Consider the following 18,496-nt stretch of genomic DNA (forward strand, 5'->3'; position numbering starts at 1 on the left):
CTTAGGTTTCTCTTTTAAAGTACATTAAATGCAACCTTTCACTCCATCTGCATCTTTTATTCATTCTCTACCATATTTCCATCATGCAGAACACACTTTTGAGACTACAAAAACAGACATTATTCTTCACATTACTTTCACATTCAGTGCTTGTCATCAAAACTTTCAGTTTCATTATCAGAAAAACTCTTTCAGCTGCACAAACCTCATATGAATTGCTTGTTGAAGCCTGATTAATTTCTTCAGATTATTAGCATAATTGAGGCCCCTATCATTTTTACATAAAGCCGCCTGTTTGGCTCCATTTTTGGGTGGGGTTCATTACCGAAAATGTTACTCAAGAACAAAAAGGCGAAAAGTTAAATGTAGTAGAACGTCTAGTTTTTATTTCAGAAATTACCAGACAAAAATACAACAAGTTAGCAGTGCTGTTTATATATTCTTGTTATTGGATCACAGCACATGAAATAACAGACTCTGACTTGAACTAAGTTTTGATCAGCTCGACACATAACCAGTGCTAAGCAGTACCTTAGAAATATTTCCAAAATACAGCCTTTTCTAACTTTTGAAGACACACAGACTGTTTGTCATGCTTTTATTTCCTCACGCTTGGATTCCTGATGGAGTCTCTTTACCTCCCTGCACCAGAAATCTATCATGGACTCCAGATAATTCAGAACTTAGCTGCAAGGCTTTTAACCAGATCCAAGAAACATGACAACATCTCGCTTGTTTTAGATTTATTTTACACCGGCTTCCAGTAAGTGTTAGGATAGATTTTAGGATTTTACTGACAACTTTAAAGTCCCATTAACACCTCTGTCTTGGTTTTATATCTGACCTTTTTTATGCCTTATGCGCCACTTTGAGACCTTTGGGCAGAGACCTTTTGTTTGTTCCGGAGGAAATTAAGTTAGCCGAGTCAGTGGAGTCTTTTAAGTCACTTCTCAAAACATACTTTTACAGAGAGCCTTTCCTGATTTTACATCATTTGAATTCTCTTTGAACTCTCTTATTACTTCCAATAATATTTTGGCTCTTTAACACTGCTGTTTTTTATCAAATACTGCGTTTTGACCTGTCTCCTACATCCTGATGATTACATGGTTGTATGTTTTACTTCACCCTCCTCATCCCCCACTCTCACTCTAACTGGTCGAAGCAGACGGCCGCTTTCCTTGAACCTGGTTCTGTTGGAGGTATTTTCTTGCCTGTCTGTTCTGGTTCCTTGAATTGGTTCCGCTTCTTTTTATTGTGCTGCTTTTGGAAGCATTTTGGAACTTGGATTTTGGCACATACTCTATATCCATCCATTCTCTATACACCGCTTTATCCTCACTAGGGTGGCGGGGGGTGCTGGAGTCTATCCCAGCTGACTCGGGCGAAGGCAGGGGACACCCTGGACAGGTCGCCAGTCTTTCGCAGGGCTACATATACAGACAAACAATCACACTCACATTCACACCTACGGGCAATTTAGAGTAACCAATTAATCTCAGCATATTTTTGGACTGTGGGAGGAAGCCGGAGTGCCCGGAGAAAACCCACGCATGCACAGGGAGAACATGCAAACTCCATGCAGAAAGATCCCAGACCCAGGCCGGGATTTGAACCAGGGATCTTCTTGCTGCAAGGCGAAAGTGCTAACCACTACCCCACTGTGCAGCCCACATACTCTATAAATAAGGAATATTATATGATATTTATCATCATATGAATAACATAAAACAGTAAAATCGGCTCATTTGCGTCTTGACTTGTATCAATATTACACAGCAAAACAAATAAAATCCCACAATAAATAGCGACTACTTCAGAAAATGTAAAGTTCAGTGGAGAAGTCAGTTGGCTCAAGACATGTTTGTACCCAGGTGCAATGCTAGCGGGACGGCTGTAAATCATGCAAGAAAGTTGTCAGCAGCTCAAATTCAGGCCCCGACATTCTTTCGATCACCAGCCTAACCGACAGTGGGACTGTGATTTCACGCTAGGGTGGTCATGAAAGTCTCCCTGTGAATAAACAACAACGTGTCCAGGTCGAGCGAGGACATGAGATTTCGTCTTAAACACGAGCTCAGACAAAGCAGACGGCTGAGAATGAGGCTGTAAAGGGGAAACAGGTGAGCGGGGAGGAAGTAAAAATGAGAAATTGGCTTCACAGAGGACAACCAGTGGGAGGGTGAGTGGAGGTGCAGAGCAGGACCCTGACGCTGAGGCAGATCATTAAGCAGCTTCACCTAGAAGGTTAGCCAAAAATAAACCAAATACATCAGCTGCATATTCATTATATAACCGCATCTAGATTGTGGTAGCTGAGAGATTCAGGATTTGGATGCCTGGAGATCAAGCCGGTGTCAACATTTTTGTGAGCTTTTAAAGATCCTGGCACTGCTAGATCATCAGAACTGGATGATTACTTGCTTTTTTTTCTTTAATTTTCAATACCAACTGTTTTTGTTTTTAAATTCAGACTTTCTAGGGATGCACAGCATTGGATTTTTGCCAAATTCTAAGATTTTTTTCCATGTTATTTTTGCAGATTGCAGATACAGATAAATGCACATCATTTTTCCACCTAATTGCTGAGAACATCACATCTCTCCTGTAGTGGATTTTTTTAAGATTAATTATGTCTTCTCTTATGGTGACTCACTGGCAGGTACAGATAGAAAATGCACAAACTTACTGGGCAAAATAAGAAAATTACTTCAACTACCATGGAAAACACATTAGTATCATTCTGTGACATTTTTACAACAAACCTGGTCATCTGCCTGCCACTTTTCATTTAGGCCAATGCCAATTTTTATAAGCCTTTATCAGCATATCAGGAATGATACTGAGGTTATGCCCTCTACAACATCAGGAAGATCAGACCCTTCCTGACCCAACAAGGCCACACAACTTCTAGTTCAGGCTCTTGTGATGTCACGCATTGACTACTGCAACTCTCTTCTGGCAGGTCTCCCTGCATGTGCAGTCAAACCTCTACGGATGATCCAGAATGCAGCAGCACGTTGGGTCTTCAACCAGCCCAGAAGAGCTCATGTCACTCCCCTGTTCATCTCCCTTCACTGGCTTCCAGTTGCAGCCAGAATCAAATTCAAAACTCTCCTCCTGGCTTACAAAACATTTACAAGAACGGCCCAGCCTACCTGGATTCCCTGATCCAGGTCTACTCCCCTTCACGCCCACTTCGCTCTTCATGTGAGAGACGCCTGGTGCTTCCAGCCCAGCACGGCTCCAAATCTCTAGCCAGACTCTTCTCCTCTGTTGTTCCCAAATTGTGGAACAAACTACCAAACTCTGTGCGTTCTGCTGAGTCTCTTTCTACTTTTAAGAGACAATTGAAGACTCAATTGTTCAGAGAACACCTAGGCACTTAATCCGACTACACCTTAGGGGTAGAATAAGTCAGGTGGTCCAAAACCCAGCACTTATTTAGCACTGACAAAGTTGAAAAAACAAAACAAAAACAAAACAAAAAAAAAAAGGAGGAGGGGGGGGGGGGGGGTAGCAATTCTTCTGCAACTTGATGGCAACACCTTTGACCAATTGCACTTGAAGCACTTTTGCATTTACTACAGGTTTTTCCTTATGTCTGAATTCTTGCTTGTGTTGTACGTCGCTTTGGACAAAAGCATCTGCTAAATGAAATTGTAGAATTGTAGAATTGTAGGTCATCGTGCATCCTGACTGCTATAATATCTGCTCCAAGCATAAACTGTCTGGTTCAGGTTTGGGATACAGCAAATGAAATATGTTCAAATTAGGTAAACCAACCTATTTTCTCATCTAATGATACAATGGTGAAGAGGAAGGAAAGGTTTTTGATGCTAAAGAAAATCTACCCAGCAGACCAGAATCACATGTTAGGCCATTATTCTTAAACTTGTTTTCATTCATTGTTTTGTTAGATTTAGGCACCAAAGCTACCTTTTAAAGCATCTTCTGGATTACCATGGATAGACTGAAAAGGAGTGACAGTAAAGTAATGAAATAAATGTCAAAGACATGCTGATTTGAAGCATATTTATGATGCATCACAAAGGTAATTGGGCAGAAAATACATTTCCCTCAAAACGTAATTGAAAATGCAGTTTAGTTGTGCAGGAGGCAGGCCTGGTGATGGGAAGTAAAATGGTGTTCTACATGATAGTGAGACTTGGTATGTGCCCATCCACTGCCCCAAGCTCCACCCTCTGCCTTACCAGCTATAGGACACTTCTTCTTCTTACACTGACATTGAACATTGGCCCTCGGCAATTGATCCATACAGCTATAACTGGTCTTTTGATCTTTCAATTCACACATTATAACTGTGGCAGTCTGCTCAAAATTCCTTTTTAAAACAGTCTTGATTTTAGACATGGATAGACAAAAACAGATTCCTCATATAAAGCAGGGGACCATCAATTTAGTCCACTGTATGTAGCATATCAAGCTTGCTAGTTAAGCTGATGTTAGTCTGAGTCACTGGATGTTGACTTCAGGTATTTATCTGCCATTTAAACCACACATTTCACACAGCATTCCAGCATTTACAATATGTTTTCCAATATTTCTGTGTTTTCAAAATCTCTTTTACTGCGGTGAACAACAATAACGCCCAAGCTAGCAACCTACGGTATATGCTAAAAATTTAAAGTTTTGCTGAAGACTTTGATTATGCAATGAGGCAGCCCTGCTTGGTTTTTCTGGTGCATTATCTCTTTTTTATGTCAGCGCTCACATTTCTGCATGGAAATTTTTCTTCTTTTTTTTTAGCTGGGATGCCATCGTTACATCCTGGGCTTAGCACCATTCAAGATGCCTGGGATTGGTTTAAAGAAATACAAACAGATCATTTTCCCCCTGTAGCAACATAATAATGAGGTGCAGTCAGACCATTCTACAGGGCTGGTACAACACTGGGGAAATAGGTCTGGCTATGTGAGGCTACGCTAGCTTCATTTGTTGGTTGTAAATGCTTTCTGTGGCCGGCTTTTTATTGCTTCTTGGTGGCTTGTTGTAAAATGAAACACGAGTCTTATTAAAGGTTCTCTCTGAGGAAGGCAGAGCTGCTAATATAGCTGCTATAGTAGCATCCAGGACTAGCTTTTACATAGAACATGGTGGATTTACTATTATGAAGAGGGCTTTCCATAACGTCTTTATTGGAGAGAGCTTTTAAAAAGTATTTCATTTGAAACCTTTCCATGCACGTCACTTTAATATTTAAGGGGCTAAATGCTTTAAAAGCCGTTTAGCTCCTAGTTAAAGCTGCTAAACCATGTTGGAAAGTTGAGGAGTTTAGTGAACTCAAATATGTGACTCAGCTTTTACCATCAAGTGCATCCTTCTGATCTTTTCTATTAATTCTGTTTCTTCTCTTCTTCACACAGCAACCAGACAGTGCTCCACCAGTTCTGCTGCCCAGCCCCGGAGGCCCCTGAGGGGGAGACCTCTACCGCCTGTGTCCCCAGGTAAGACGACTGCATCCTTGTAACATCTGCACAAATGTTTGATTTTTTATTTATTTACTTTGAATAAAAAAGAAGTTATTTTTCTTTTCTGTAAATTTTAATTGCAGCCACTTATCATGCATCCTGTTAATAGCAGTGCTGCAGTAGCTACCCTAGTCAACACAACTACCCCAGCAGTGGTATCTAAGTTGAAGTGGTTGTAAATGCTTCAGGTTCTTCCATGCAGGGGATGATCTGATTTTATTCCCCTCCATGACAGTAGTAAACCAAAAGGAGGGAAACTCTTAAATAGCCACATAGAGGGAGTCATTCCTCACAGTTTAAATGTCTTCAAAGTTTTGAGTCTTGTCGAGGCCGAGATTATTTCCTGAATCCGAGACACAGCTGATTTAATTTATTATTTCTGCACAGTATTAGTGCTGTTTATCACTACAGTGATAAATACACTGGAACACAGTAATAACGTCCAAATCAGTAACATCAAGATCCCATTTCTTGGACAGTGGTCAAGTGCTTGCGGAGCCATCTGTATGAAAATTGAACAAGTGGGACAATATTGCATTAGTTTAGTGGGCAAAGCAGGATGATCATGTCGTTATCTATTTGTTTCAGATTAGCAGATGTAAGTGGTCTAATGCTACCAGTTAATACTGCTACATGGACTGCAAAACAGTGGCTCTTATTTCAATAAAATCATTTCAACTCAGCTAATACTGTTCCATTTTTATTCACTGTGCGTTCATTTTTCCAGCAAGATGAGGTCCTGCACCTCTATGGAAACAGAACAATCACGGCTAGAAGTAGAGAAAGCTCAAACATGTCTCTCCTGCACTGTAACAAAGTGAGGACGTTAATCCTTAAAGCAAAAAAAATAGTCGAATCTCTTTATTTATTTTTCAAATTTGGAAAAGTCTTTGACTCAACATGTACATTTTTCCAGTTGCCCACAGGTGTATCCAGTACTAGAAATTTTTTAGCTCTAGATACTTCTTTTTGCAACCTGTACAAACTAAATGTGTTTCATCACAAGACTGTTGATTGCAGCTAAATCACTTATAGCTTTCCAGTTGCAATCAGGATTGCAGAATTTTAGCTTTTCTTTGTTTGTTAATGTGGTTAATGCTAATATAGTGATTTAAAAAAAAACATTATTTGAAGCTTAGACTTCTTTAATTTTCCACACTTGATTCATTCAGTGAGTTTTCAAATTCATTCTTACTGTTTCTGCAGTCTCTGGCTGTGATAAAATGTGTGGCCGTTGTTTTTAAAGACAACATGCCTTTCAAACTCACTGGTACTGTTTTGGGTTTGGATGGTTAAAAACTCTGATGTTGATGTAGTAATTTGCACCCACTGTCCTGACAATGGTGAAAAATAGAATAACTAATAATAAGCCACTCTAATGCCTGGATTTTTATGACCATTAGCTGGCTAGATGGCTTTCAAGAAGCATAATAATTATTATTTATTGTTCAATAAGCAATCTCCAAAATATAGCATTTGCTAAAAAGAAATAAATGGGTTTGACAAGGAAATACCTTGCCTGATCCAAACAGAACTGACAGCAACAACATTCTGTTTGCTTCCTGCCTTTATTTAACCAAGTGCGAACAGAGTTTCACTAAAAATTATGGCACTCATCTAGCCTTGGCGCATCGATAGCAATTAAGCCATCGGCCCCAAAATGGTTTGTTTGTTGTGGACGGCACGTTTCACAGGATTGCTCGGCTGCATTGTCTGAGCTTGGCAGAAAATAGCTGATAAGCAAACGCGTATTGATAGCAAATCATAGCCCCCGCAGTGCTGGACACAATAAGTGGCAGGAGGCTGCAGAGCAACAAGCACAGACACAATCGCAGTTTAAACATCTCTGCGGTATGAAATCAGCCCCGCGGACAGACCGAACAGCTGAGACGTCGAGGAAAGGAAAGCAGTAGACTCTCGTTACCAGCTTTGTTTGCCATTTTAGAGAGCAGAAAAACCATTTTAAAAGCTTATTTAGGAATTTATCAGATGGCCTAGTGACTGACTCAAAGCCTTTTTCTTTATTAAACACAAGATTCTTTAGGCTGTGGTCGAAATTACACAGGAGTGACTCTCATAAGATCAAAGCTGGAGGGGAAATTGGAAAGGTAGACAAGAAAGAAAAAGAAAGAAGAAAAAAAAAGACAAGAATCGATCAGAGTTCAGCAGCTTGAACTTTGCTTGATAGAAGCCGTTTGGGGGCTCTTGTGATTGCTCTGTGCTTATGGACCATTAGCTAAAGGCACAAACAAAGTGCACAACTGAAGGTCCTCGCTAACTTGTCAACCCCTCCGGCTCCTTAAAAAAACCTCCCCCTTCCCCCCCGCCGCCAAATCCCTGAAGCAAACCACTTCAAAGCGGGACACTCTGGGGCCGAGACAGAAAGCAGCTTGTGGTTTTTTTGTCCTTTTTCTCTTTCTTTCCTCTTTTGTTCTCGTCGCGTCTTATCTCTTTTTCCGAAAAGCTGTATTCTGTTGTTGTTGATTTCTGTACTTCCGCATTGTCGTCAGTGATTCGTTGGTCATCTACTCACGTGGCATCACCACATCGCGGCGACATAACTCCACATGGCACCCCCACACCTCATTGCATCCATCATCACTCATCGCTCACTTCATTCGGGCTTGTCTCTCCACTGTGGTCACGTTAAGTTCCAAAAGAGTCATGTATGAATATAAACCATGTACCTAAAGTTTAAGTGTGTCTGTAAATTGCTACCATAATGCATTGATGTGTGTGTACTGTAGGGCGCTGGAAACTGGTGAGCCTTTTCTTGTTGACACATGTAATGCATCTGTGTTCATGTGAAAAAAAAAAGTTCTTATCATGTTGCATGCTTTGGCTTGGCAGTGATCAGAACACAGCTCCCCGTCTTATCCGTGTGTGTGTGTTTGTGTGAGCGTGTGTTAATGTACATGTGCCAGTGTGTCACTACGGTACACATGGCACACAGCAGATAGTGCAGGATAAAACACACAACACTGTGCACTAGATCAGTAAGAAAATCCATAATGATAGACCGACCATAGAGATGAGCGTGTCACATCACCTTTACTAAAGCCGAGGATTTAGGGCTTGTTTTTCTTTCCTTATTTACAGGGTTTTAAGCTCAGACGTGCCGCGTAATGTTATTCCTAAAAGGCAAAAACCTGCATATGAGTGGATAAGAGGAGAGAGTGAGTGTTGCAGAAGTGGAAGAATTGCATCGATGGGAAATGTTCAGCCTCAGAAATGTCAAAAAAAACAAAACAGGAAACGGTTCTAAAGCACTTTATATTAATGTTTTTTTTTTCACTTTACAAAAGTAAATTGTCTTATTTTGTACTTTTCCCCAAATGCTTTAGTGGATATAGACAGGATGCACAGTGTTGCAATGACTGCGAGAAGTAAATTTCGTTTGTTTTGCTTGCATTTTGGTAAATTTGTGATCTTAAAAGCGCAGATAGACAGATTGCAAACTGGACTGTATTTGCAAATTAGCCAATGTTGCCATAGTGAAGGAAAATTGATGATTCTCAGGTCTTCTGAAGTTTTGTGTGATATTAAAGTGGATTTAGGGATGTTTATTCATGAAAACCATCAGCGTTGGTGATGTCCTCGGAAACTGCAAATCGCCCTCAATCTAAAAACATCTATGCCACGTCTGTCTGTTCACATTTGACTGAGTTATAAGAAAGAACTGCAAACTCTGCAGAATTCTGCTGAAACCGAACTGAATGGATTCTGCTGTCTTGCATGATTGAAGGGGCCCCAAACCAAACAAGGCCTCATTAGCACGTAAAAAAAGACCACTCTGTGCCTTTTTGTGCACTGAATCCACTTCACTATGGAGCCCTCTCTCGCTCTCTCTCTCTCTCTCGCCTGACAAAGTGCAATCATTGATATTTCATTTGCAGCACTCCTTCTGCTGAGAGTAATTCAAGCCTCTGTGTCAGAGAGGTCAGCTCAGAAAAGGGCACTGGCGTGAGCTTCAGCAAGGACTCAGTGTACCGATTTGAAGTTCATGCATCAGTCTGCACCTGAGGAGCCTTATCCGATTAGCTAGGAAGCAGAAAACAAGCAGCTATTAATATTATTTGCGTGTGTGGGATCATTTAAATGGGCAGAAAGTAGGAAGTCGTGAGCTGAGAAAAAGAAAAAAGAAGGATTTCACTGTCGGCTGTAATGAGGACCCTAAGGAGGCTGGAATCTCATCGTGACAGCGTGGTCAGTCTTGCCAGGCATTAAGGAGGCACCGGAGGGTTTCCAGACTGTGGGGGATTTCTATTCGGGGGTCACAAAGTCAGACCTATAATCACTGGTGGAAGAGGCTGATTGTTGGGGACGGCCATGACTTTCAATTAGAAGCGTGATCCTTCTTCTGCTGCAGTGTGCTAAACTCGGGAGGTCTGTTGTTACTTTTACCGTTCCATAGGGGACCTCGGCTTTAACTTTCTGCTCTGCAGCAAAACTGAGAAGTGCTGCGGTCAACACACAGGGCCCCAGAAACCTAATAAATGGAAGGAAAACATTATGAGTAGAATATTCCGGCTCAGAAAAAGCCACAGCAAAGGAACTATAAATAATGATGTTCAAACGAGCTGCAGGTAGAAGTATTACCTCTTAAGCCACTGCTGTGCACTTACAGGACAAAATACAGTCTCTCCAGCCTTTAGTAAGTCTATTGAAGTCTATAAGATTCAAATGTACACTAATTCATGAGTAATCCAGTGGCTTTATCTTAATGGTAGCGGGACGAAAACATTGCAGGAGCCACTACCTGATCACACTTCCAGCTCACAAATTTATATTCACACTCAAATGTGTGAAGTTTACGCAAGTGTTTGGGATCACATCCAAATCTGTAGCACTGTGAGCTCCCTGCTTCAGAAGTATATATGTATTTTTTTCAGATGACAGTAGCTGCTGTGTTGTTTTATCAGCAAAAAACTGACGTGTACAGCGTATTTAGGAGACATATTGTCAGCTCGTACATTCGGGGGTGTTGTTACTACCAGCAGATCAGCGAGAGTGCAGCCACTTTCTCAGCTAAATAAATAGCCGATACATTGTTGGCGAGCGCTGATTAGAGTTGTCACTTTGAAGTTGTAAAGTCACTGGTGCAATATGTGGCACTGGCGGCGCACGATGCAGCAGAATTGAGACCGACAGAGGGCTTATTATAGCCGCCGTGGAGACTGAATACACAATATCAGACGGAATATTTTCAATATTAGTGACGCTAATTCGTAGAGAAGTACACTGATGAGGTGAATCCAGGTAGAAGCATGATTTGTTTTTCCACAGATCAGTTACAAAAGTAAAAAGAGGCTCAATATTGTGGTTGTTTTGACATTAAGCTCACGGTAAATGAATGCAAATCAGGAAAATTATTGATTGCAATATTACACCAGCTTTCCAACAAAAGGTCATGCAGACTTTGAGGTATGAACGAGAGCAATTTGATGTTTTCCATGCGAGTTACAAATGCTGTTCACATTTTACCCTCACACACTGTCAGTATAATACATTAGCAGAGGCTGCAGAGGGTTAAATCCACATGAATTTATTACATTAAGTTCAACTTTGGGGAAATTTGACAAATTCGCACAGCTTTTTTTTTTGACAATGTTGGGCTTTTGATGGGATGGATAGCTGAGGAACCCAAAAATGGAGGAGATTCGGACAAGAAATTAGCAGCAGTAGCTGTTGAAACCTGCAGATGTGGTTTTAAAATGTATCCCACTGCAGGGAAAAAAGCCGCAATGTAAAAGTACTCAGGCCATGACTAATCAGCTTCCCTTACAGACCATCTCCTGCCTACTAAATGTAAAGGAGTATATTTATGAGCTACTTCAGTGAGATGCTTTACATACAAAAAACAAAGAAAAGCAACAACAATAAGCAGTCTATAAATAGGAGCACATTTCTGGAGACAGAATGCCTTTAATCAGAAACATTCCTGCCTCAAGTGAGCGGCGATATGCGTTGCAATGCATCACAATTTGCATAAAAACACACAGAGTTGTCAGAGTTGCAGTTTGTATAAGCTTCGCTAAACTTTTTCAGGGCGAACACTAAAAAGAAAAAGTCTGGCACAATGTATTGTGTTTGCTTTTACAGTATGTCTTCATTTAAAAAAATAAAGAAGAAGAAAATAATGGCACAGCTCACGATCGATGAGTCATAGTGGAGCCATGATGATGGCGCTGATAGGATAGTAAACACTCGCTCTGCTGTTCTCAGAGTTAAATATAAACCAACCAGTCAGGATTTTGGCAGGTGACGACACATTTTGTTTTTCTTTTTTGGCCCGACACTCGATCCTGTCGGCGATTCGGCTGCCAAAACCGGCTGTTTTCCCACCCACCCCACACACCCACTGGTACAGAGAGACTGACATATTGCTCACCATCTAAAGCCCCTTTAAATTAGTTCTCTTGCAGTGCTTCTGACAAATGACTTGCACGCACACGCATGCCGGCGCCTTAACTATGCTATGCTAATTAGCTCGCTTCAATCTGCCATTCACCTGGTCGGGGAGGAAATTCGTTAGCAACTGCATGAAGTTACATCTTGACAATCGGATTCATTTTGGCGGGTCACGGATTTGTTGCCAGGTGGTATATATCCCCACCGTCCGAAAGTTAAGAGGCAAAATTAGACCTGTCTAATCAGCGCATATTAGAGCTGATCTGCTCTTTTTAATGTGTAATCACGATTTACGGCCACATTTTTTATGATAGGCTATAAAGAGAGTCGAAGAGGTGGATAGGACACACACTGAACTTGCTGGAGCATATTACTTTTTCGAAATATAAAACACAGAAGGACATCACATCACATTTGGATCGAAGATTTAAGAGGCTTGTATCACGGTTTTCATCAGCACCTCAAAAAAATAGAAAACGCCCTTGATAATGAATAGAAAACTTTGAAAAATACCAGGAGCGGTTAAGACGACACCTTGAGGAAAGATTGCTATGGGGAGAATTAAGGCGTTTCGGCGGGAAATTAATTCACCTCTGATCGTGGCACAAGTAGACAGCTGTGTCATCTCGCCAAGATGCCTTTTTATGTAATTAATCGCTGGAGTTATTTATTTTTTTTAAAAAAGGGCCCTAATTAGCGGAGTCATGCCGCCTGCCAAATGGAAAGGTGAGGTGGGATGAATGAGGACACAGCTGGAAATACTTTATCACTTTGGATGGATAAATAGAGGTCCTGTCTGTGGGGGACACTGGCAGGACCACAGGGACCATGATGCATTGTGGCAGACGGAGGAACTGATGGGATGATTGATCCGTTTTTTTTTTGTTGGAGGACGTTCAGGGGCATGTTAGAGAAGTGAGCCTGGAGCTTCTTTTGGAGGACTTGCCTTTGAGGTGTGCAGAAACGCCCTCACGCACGCCGCCAACTCCTGCAAGATCACCGCCGCTTTTTGTCCTCGCGCCAGCATTCGTCTCACCTGCGCAGCTGCAAATTAAATTTCACATCTTCAATCACACTTCGCCAAATTTCCTTCACCCTCCTGGTGCCGTAATTTAATATTTGTCCTCGTCTCCCTCTGTCTCTGCTCTGTGTGTTGCATGCTGTGGCTGGGCTCTCACGCTGCCTCAGCTGGAGAAAATGACCTTGTCGGCTTGCTGTTCTGTTGTCATGGGAACAGAGGGCACAGCAGAAGCAATACGGCGCAACATCCAGAATTAACACCGTCTGAGTGCTCACATGTATGGATTTCTTTTTGATCTGCCTCACTGTAAGAGCTGAGGACGCAACACTGAGCCTTATTTTTCCGTTTTTTGCTGTTGTCATCTTCCAATTGGCTGGGAAGACTTGGCCTCTCAGCCAATCAGAGGAGCTCCGTCAGTGTCATTATCCTCGGGGGTCCACCCAGCTGTTGGTTTTTGTTCTTCCTCTTTAAACACCTCCTCTGGGACTCGAGTAGCCTAAATTCACACACAAATTGAAACACAGCATTGTGAATGAATGAAAGGAGCTTTAAAGGCTGCGAGTGCTTGGAGTAATTTCTAATTAAAGTGATGCTCCGACTAATTTAGTTTCACCCCGAGGCCTGCTTTATGCAAGACAGCCAACACGGAGCAGTGACACCAGATCTGCTCACGCAGCACGATCACAGACATCACTTGCTGGCTTGTTTCTTTCAATGCACAAGATGAGACAAGGTTTGCATACATGACGCTGCCGTGTGTTTCATATCAGCCCGCCCAGCTCTCCTCATAAGAACAGTGGCGAGCGTGAAGCGCTGTGATCTGAGAGTTCTCTCCTCGTCTTCGCTCTCCGTTCTGCAGCTTATCTCAGCATTGTGAGGCGAACGGAGGGTTTTATTGCAGAGGAGATTTAATAAAAGTGCAACGTTTTGATGAAGTTGCTGCTGCGTCGCTCGCATGTGCAGCATCTGTTGTGTGTATGTGTGTGTTTTTAAAAAGTTTTTCGAGAGTGAGTCTCGGTGTGTATCAGCAGTCTTTTAAGTTTCAGCCGCTGTGTAAATGTCAGGACCTGCTCCTCAGATCTTCTTTGACACACACAAACTGCTGGGAACGGCAGAATGCTGATAGTAATGTAATAGATTAGTAGTTTTAAAAGGGGACACTCTAAATATTGTATGTATTAAAGTCAGTCATGAGGAGTGCAGCCTGTCAGAACTGTTGTGTAACATCAAATGTGCTGCTGGAGGAGCTTTGTCAAGTCAAGAAAATGACCCCTAATGATGCCGTAGGCTGCCACCAAGGTTGAAGATTCGTGTTTTTACCGCATTTAAAGAATCTTAACTTTTTATCTGATATGATTTAAGGTTTCAAATGATAAAACTTAAGATCTGCTGATTAAATATAGTACAATGTAGCAATTTCCAGTCTTTTGCCTCAAAGGATAACCCAGTGTCTACATGGACTTCTTTTCATGTTTTAGTTCTCTGTAAGTTGTATCCACCAGAAGACATTTCCCTCAAATTCGTTCGTGCTTTCATTCAGCTTTTTTTTAAAAACTACTTTGAGGTACAAAGTTTACAAAGTGGCCGAGTAAGAGATATTGTCGGCACGCAGAACAACCTCAATGCTGGAATCCACAGGCTCCAACAGTATGAAGCGTACTGAACAAACATCAAAGCAGAACATGTAGTATTTTATGAAATTGTATGTATTCTTTTAAACATAGAAGGAATAAGTATTTGCTGTTCCAACACTCAGCATCTCTACAACAGACATCATGAAACAACCAACTATACTGAGAATGGTAATGAGCAGATGGAGCGTGGAGTCACAGATCAAACATCACGATTCACAAATGAATGTCTCCAACATTCGCATTGCGTAGTTCTGCACACCTGCAACGCATTGTGTTAATGAGGTTGTCGACGCTGCTTGTTGAAGGGCTCGGTGACATTTTGGGAAACGGGGTCACGTGGTTGGACACCAGAGCATCCAGATGTTTGATGGATGATGTGTCTTGAGAGTTTGTAAGTCACGTTTGGAGTGAAACAGTTTCAGCTGCTAGAAGGGCAGCGCATATTCTGCCAATATGAGGATGTGTGTTGTCTTGTTGAGGAGTAAAATGATGACAATGAATGAACTGGATGATAATAGCACTCAGGATTTAATCTTGACATCTTTGGGTATTGAGGTTGCCATTGATGAAACACAGACATTTTCTTTGTCCATGGTGTAACCCTGCCATTACATCCATTCCCATGAGCCACTCTCTGCGCGATGTTGGCAGCTGTGTAGTGTTCCCCTGTTCGATGCCAGATGTGACTTTTACCATTTGCTCTGTACAGCTTAAAACTATCAGTTAAAGGACCTTCTTCCATCTTGCTAGCATCCAAGAAATGTAAATGGTTGCCCACTGGAGCTGATTATGACCACATTTTGTCGTTAGATCAAGGCCTCGGTATAGGCCCCACCCTGACGTGAATCACTGCAGTTTGAGAGGATATTGTCTGGTTGTGCACCCAAACAGCTTCATTGAGAATCTCTGTAGCTGCCTGCAGATGATTTTACAGAAATGTCCAAGTCAGATATGGAGATCTTTTACCTGAGTGGTAAAAGAAAAGTGACATGTAGTCTGTTGTCATGTGGCAGATTGTCATTCCATAATGTCTGAAACTGTTTCTAAGACAACAACTGATGGACTTACCAACATTCACGTTCTTGGTAATCGATTTATCGACATCCAGCGTGCTGAAGCATATTCTCGTCTTTAGCATCATCTGTGGTATCATGTCTTTTGAATAAAGCTTCATTTTAAGGTGGACTTAGGATATTTACTGGTTAAAGGAGTATCTATAAACTGGTCACTGTCCGATCATTGTTCTTTAAAGTCACACCTGACTAAAGTTTTGCCTCCTCAAGCTTTTGGTGGACAGTTCGTTCAATTAAACCATTTTCTAATAAGAATTTTTTTTTTGCCTTTTTCTCTATGTGAACAACGGATGATGATTTGCACACATCCATCCAACCATCCATTCTCTATACACCGCTTTATCCTCACTAGGGTCGCAGGGGGTGCTGGAGCCTATCCCAGCTGACTCAGGCGAAGGCAGGTGACACTCTGAACAGGTCACCAGTCTGTCGCAGGGCTACATATACAGACAAACAATCACACTAACATTCACACCTACGGGCAATTTAGAGAAACCAATTAACCTCAGCATATTTTTGGACTGTGGGAGGAAGCCGGAGTACCCCGAGAAAACCCATGCATGCACAGGGAGAACATGCAAACTCCATGCAGAAAGATCCCAGGCCCACTCTGGGATTTGAACCAGGGATCTTCTTGCTGCAAGGCGAAAGTGCTAACCACTACCCCACTGTGCAGCCCCAATTTGCACACAGTGTTCTTATTTTTGCTCAGTGTAGTTAAAGTTTAGCTTTAGTAGCTACCGCGTTAAACTGCAGCTTCAGCATTGCTTTCTTTTACATTTCCTTGATGGTACTATTGCACAAACTCATAAATACAGAAATGTTTTTGATCTTCAGCAGAGGTAGATTATGCAAAAACCTTAATGTGTGTAATTTTCTGACTCATGGTTCATGTTTTTTTTCACCCTATACAATATGTAAAGCAATAGTTTTGGCCATTTCTAGAAAGTGACTCATTTGTTCCTTGCGGCCACAGCTACTTCCATAACATCTGCTGAAATGTGCTGCTGGATGGCTTATTATGCAGTAATAACCATTCTCTGCTGGCAGAGTCACTGTGAGGAATAAAACAATGAATGTACATTTTTTCCTTAATGTTTTCCATTTTTCCGAGAAAAATGAGCCGATCATTACCGGCTGAATTTCGATTCCGATTATGGCGCACTTTGTTCTCAGGCTGAATACGGATCTTTTGATTCCCCGGCAGCTCGGATGAATGTCATATTGTGGCTGCAACCAGCTCGTATGATTTTAGATAATAAAGATTTTGAGTGCTGTGGCAGAGCTTTATGATATATGGGCTTCACGGACCTAAGCACCCTTTTCTTTCTCGCTATTTCTGATCCTTCGCAAGCACCTACAAAGCATACAGATGCACACAATGCACCTCGGTGGTATTAATGCTATCCCTTTCCCCTCTATTGTTCCTCTCTCTGGCTGTCTTTAATAGTCTGCCATCTTATTAGTCTTCATCATCTCATGGGTCTTAGAATACCCATAGTCCCATTCTGCAGGCTGGTCAATAGCTCAGCTCCTGCCAGACTGGGCAGCGATAAAATGTCCCCTGTGTGTAGCTGAGTGTTTGTGTATGCAGGAGAGAGTGTGAGCATAATGTCCAGGGATGAGTATCTGCTCTCTGTATGTAGCTTCCCCTCCATCTAAATTGCCTGCAGCTCCACAAATGGACAAGATATCTTCCATCCGGACAGCAGAGGGTGCTAACAAGGAGCACAAGTTCTGCCAGTCGGAGACATCTGTCCACATGCTGGCTGCACATCTTGTCCTGACCTTTTTGCTGCTGGCCATCTGCCCACATTTTCGCCCTCCGTCCCTCCACTTAGTCACTTTTTTGCTCTCCTTGTTAAACTGTAAAGACGTCGGTTGATGGCAGCTTTAAAAATTTCAGTCCAACGCCCATCACTTTGGAGCATGTATCATCACCTTGCCCTCCTGTTCAAGGAAATGGAGCCAAATTCCCCAAAAGCGGGCATCTGGTGCCCTCAGCTGCACTTCACATTAACTCCAGAGGTAGCAGAGAGGGCAGAGTGAGCTGTAAATCTCCCGTGGGTTCAGACGGAGGGAAAGAATTAACAGTCTGCTTCATTCTGCGCTGCGTGTCAGCCATCAAAGGGAGAAGAATATGAGACTTGATCTGACCTTTTAAGTACAAATTATTATCTTTATCGTGTATAAATCAGTTAGTGCTTCATGCTAACGTGCCACTTGGGGATTCTTTATGAATTTTGTAGATTAAACATGTAAATTTTGGGCCAATTGGAAGCAGCACTAACTGCTGATGTTACCTGCACTTTTCTTTCAGGACAGATTTTGCCCTTTATGCAAGCAGAAATAGATATTTGAAAAGACTGTTTTTGACAGCTGCATTGTTTCTTTCTGAATTTCATGTGGAATTGGTTTGGATCTAGTTGTGTCATCAAAGCAGCTTAATTTCTGACTGACTTATTTCTGTTTTTATGGCCCCTACTCGTCCCTGACATTATCATGCTGCAATTAGAAGTGAATGCTTGATGTGATTGATCAAGCACCTGCGGAGCTCAATCAAACAGATCCTGAGACATCAAATTATCTTACAAATTCAGTTTGCTGGAAAATAGTTTCAAATAGCCACTCTATTTTGGGAAATACACTTATTTTCAGTCTTGAATTAAATAGGTCCCGTATTGGATCCCTTTTCAGCAAATTAATGGAATTCTCACGTGTTCCCAGAATGCATCTTTCAATTTTTCTGCTCAGAATACCACAAGGATGACTCATTTTACCATGACTGTATCATCTCTGGTTTTAGCTTTTTCTAAATGAGCTACTTCAATGTCTGCAGCTTTGAATTCAGCTGAACTACTGCTG

The 18,496-nt window shown here is 41.7% G+C and overlaps 1 protein-coding gene across 3 annotated transcripts in view; it reads left to right on the forward strand.

The window, feature by feature from the left end:
• Positions 1 to 18,496, forward strand: part of iqsec3a (IQ motif and Sec7 domain ArfGEF 3a) — a 135,991-nt gene that overhangs the window by 25,180 nt on the left and 92,315 nt on the right. For all 3 annotated transcript variants that reach the window (XM_051938720.1, XM_051938743.1, XM_051938770.1), the window contains exon 2: positions 5,388 to 5,468. In XM_051938720.1, the coding sequence (XP_051794680.1) occupies positions 5,388 to 5,468 (81 nt within the window). The remainder of the gene's footprint in view (positions 1 to 5,387; positions 5,469 to 18,496) is intronic.

Source organism: Acanthochromis polyacanthus, chromosome 1 (genome assembly GCF_021347895.1).
Source record: "Acanthochromis polyacanthus isolate Apoly-LR-REF ecotype Palm Island chromosome 1, KAUST_Apoly_ChrSc, whole genome shotgun sequence".
Classification (NCBI taxonomy): domain Eukaryota; kingdom Metazoa; phylum Chordata; class Actinopteri; family Pomacentridae; genus Acanthochromis; species Acanthochromis polyacanthus.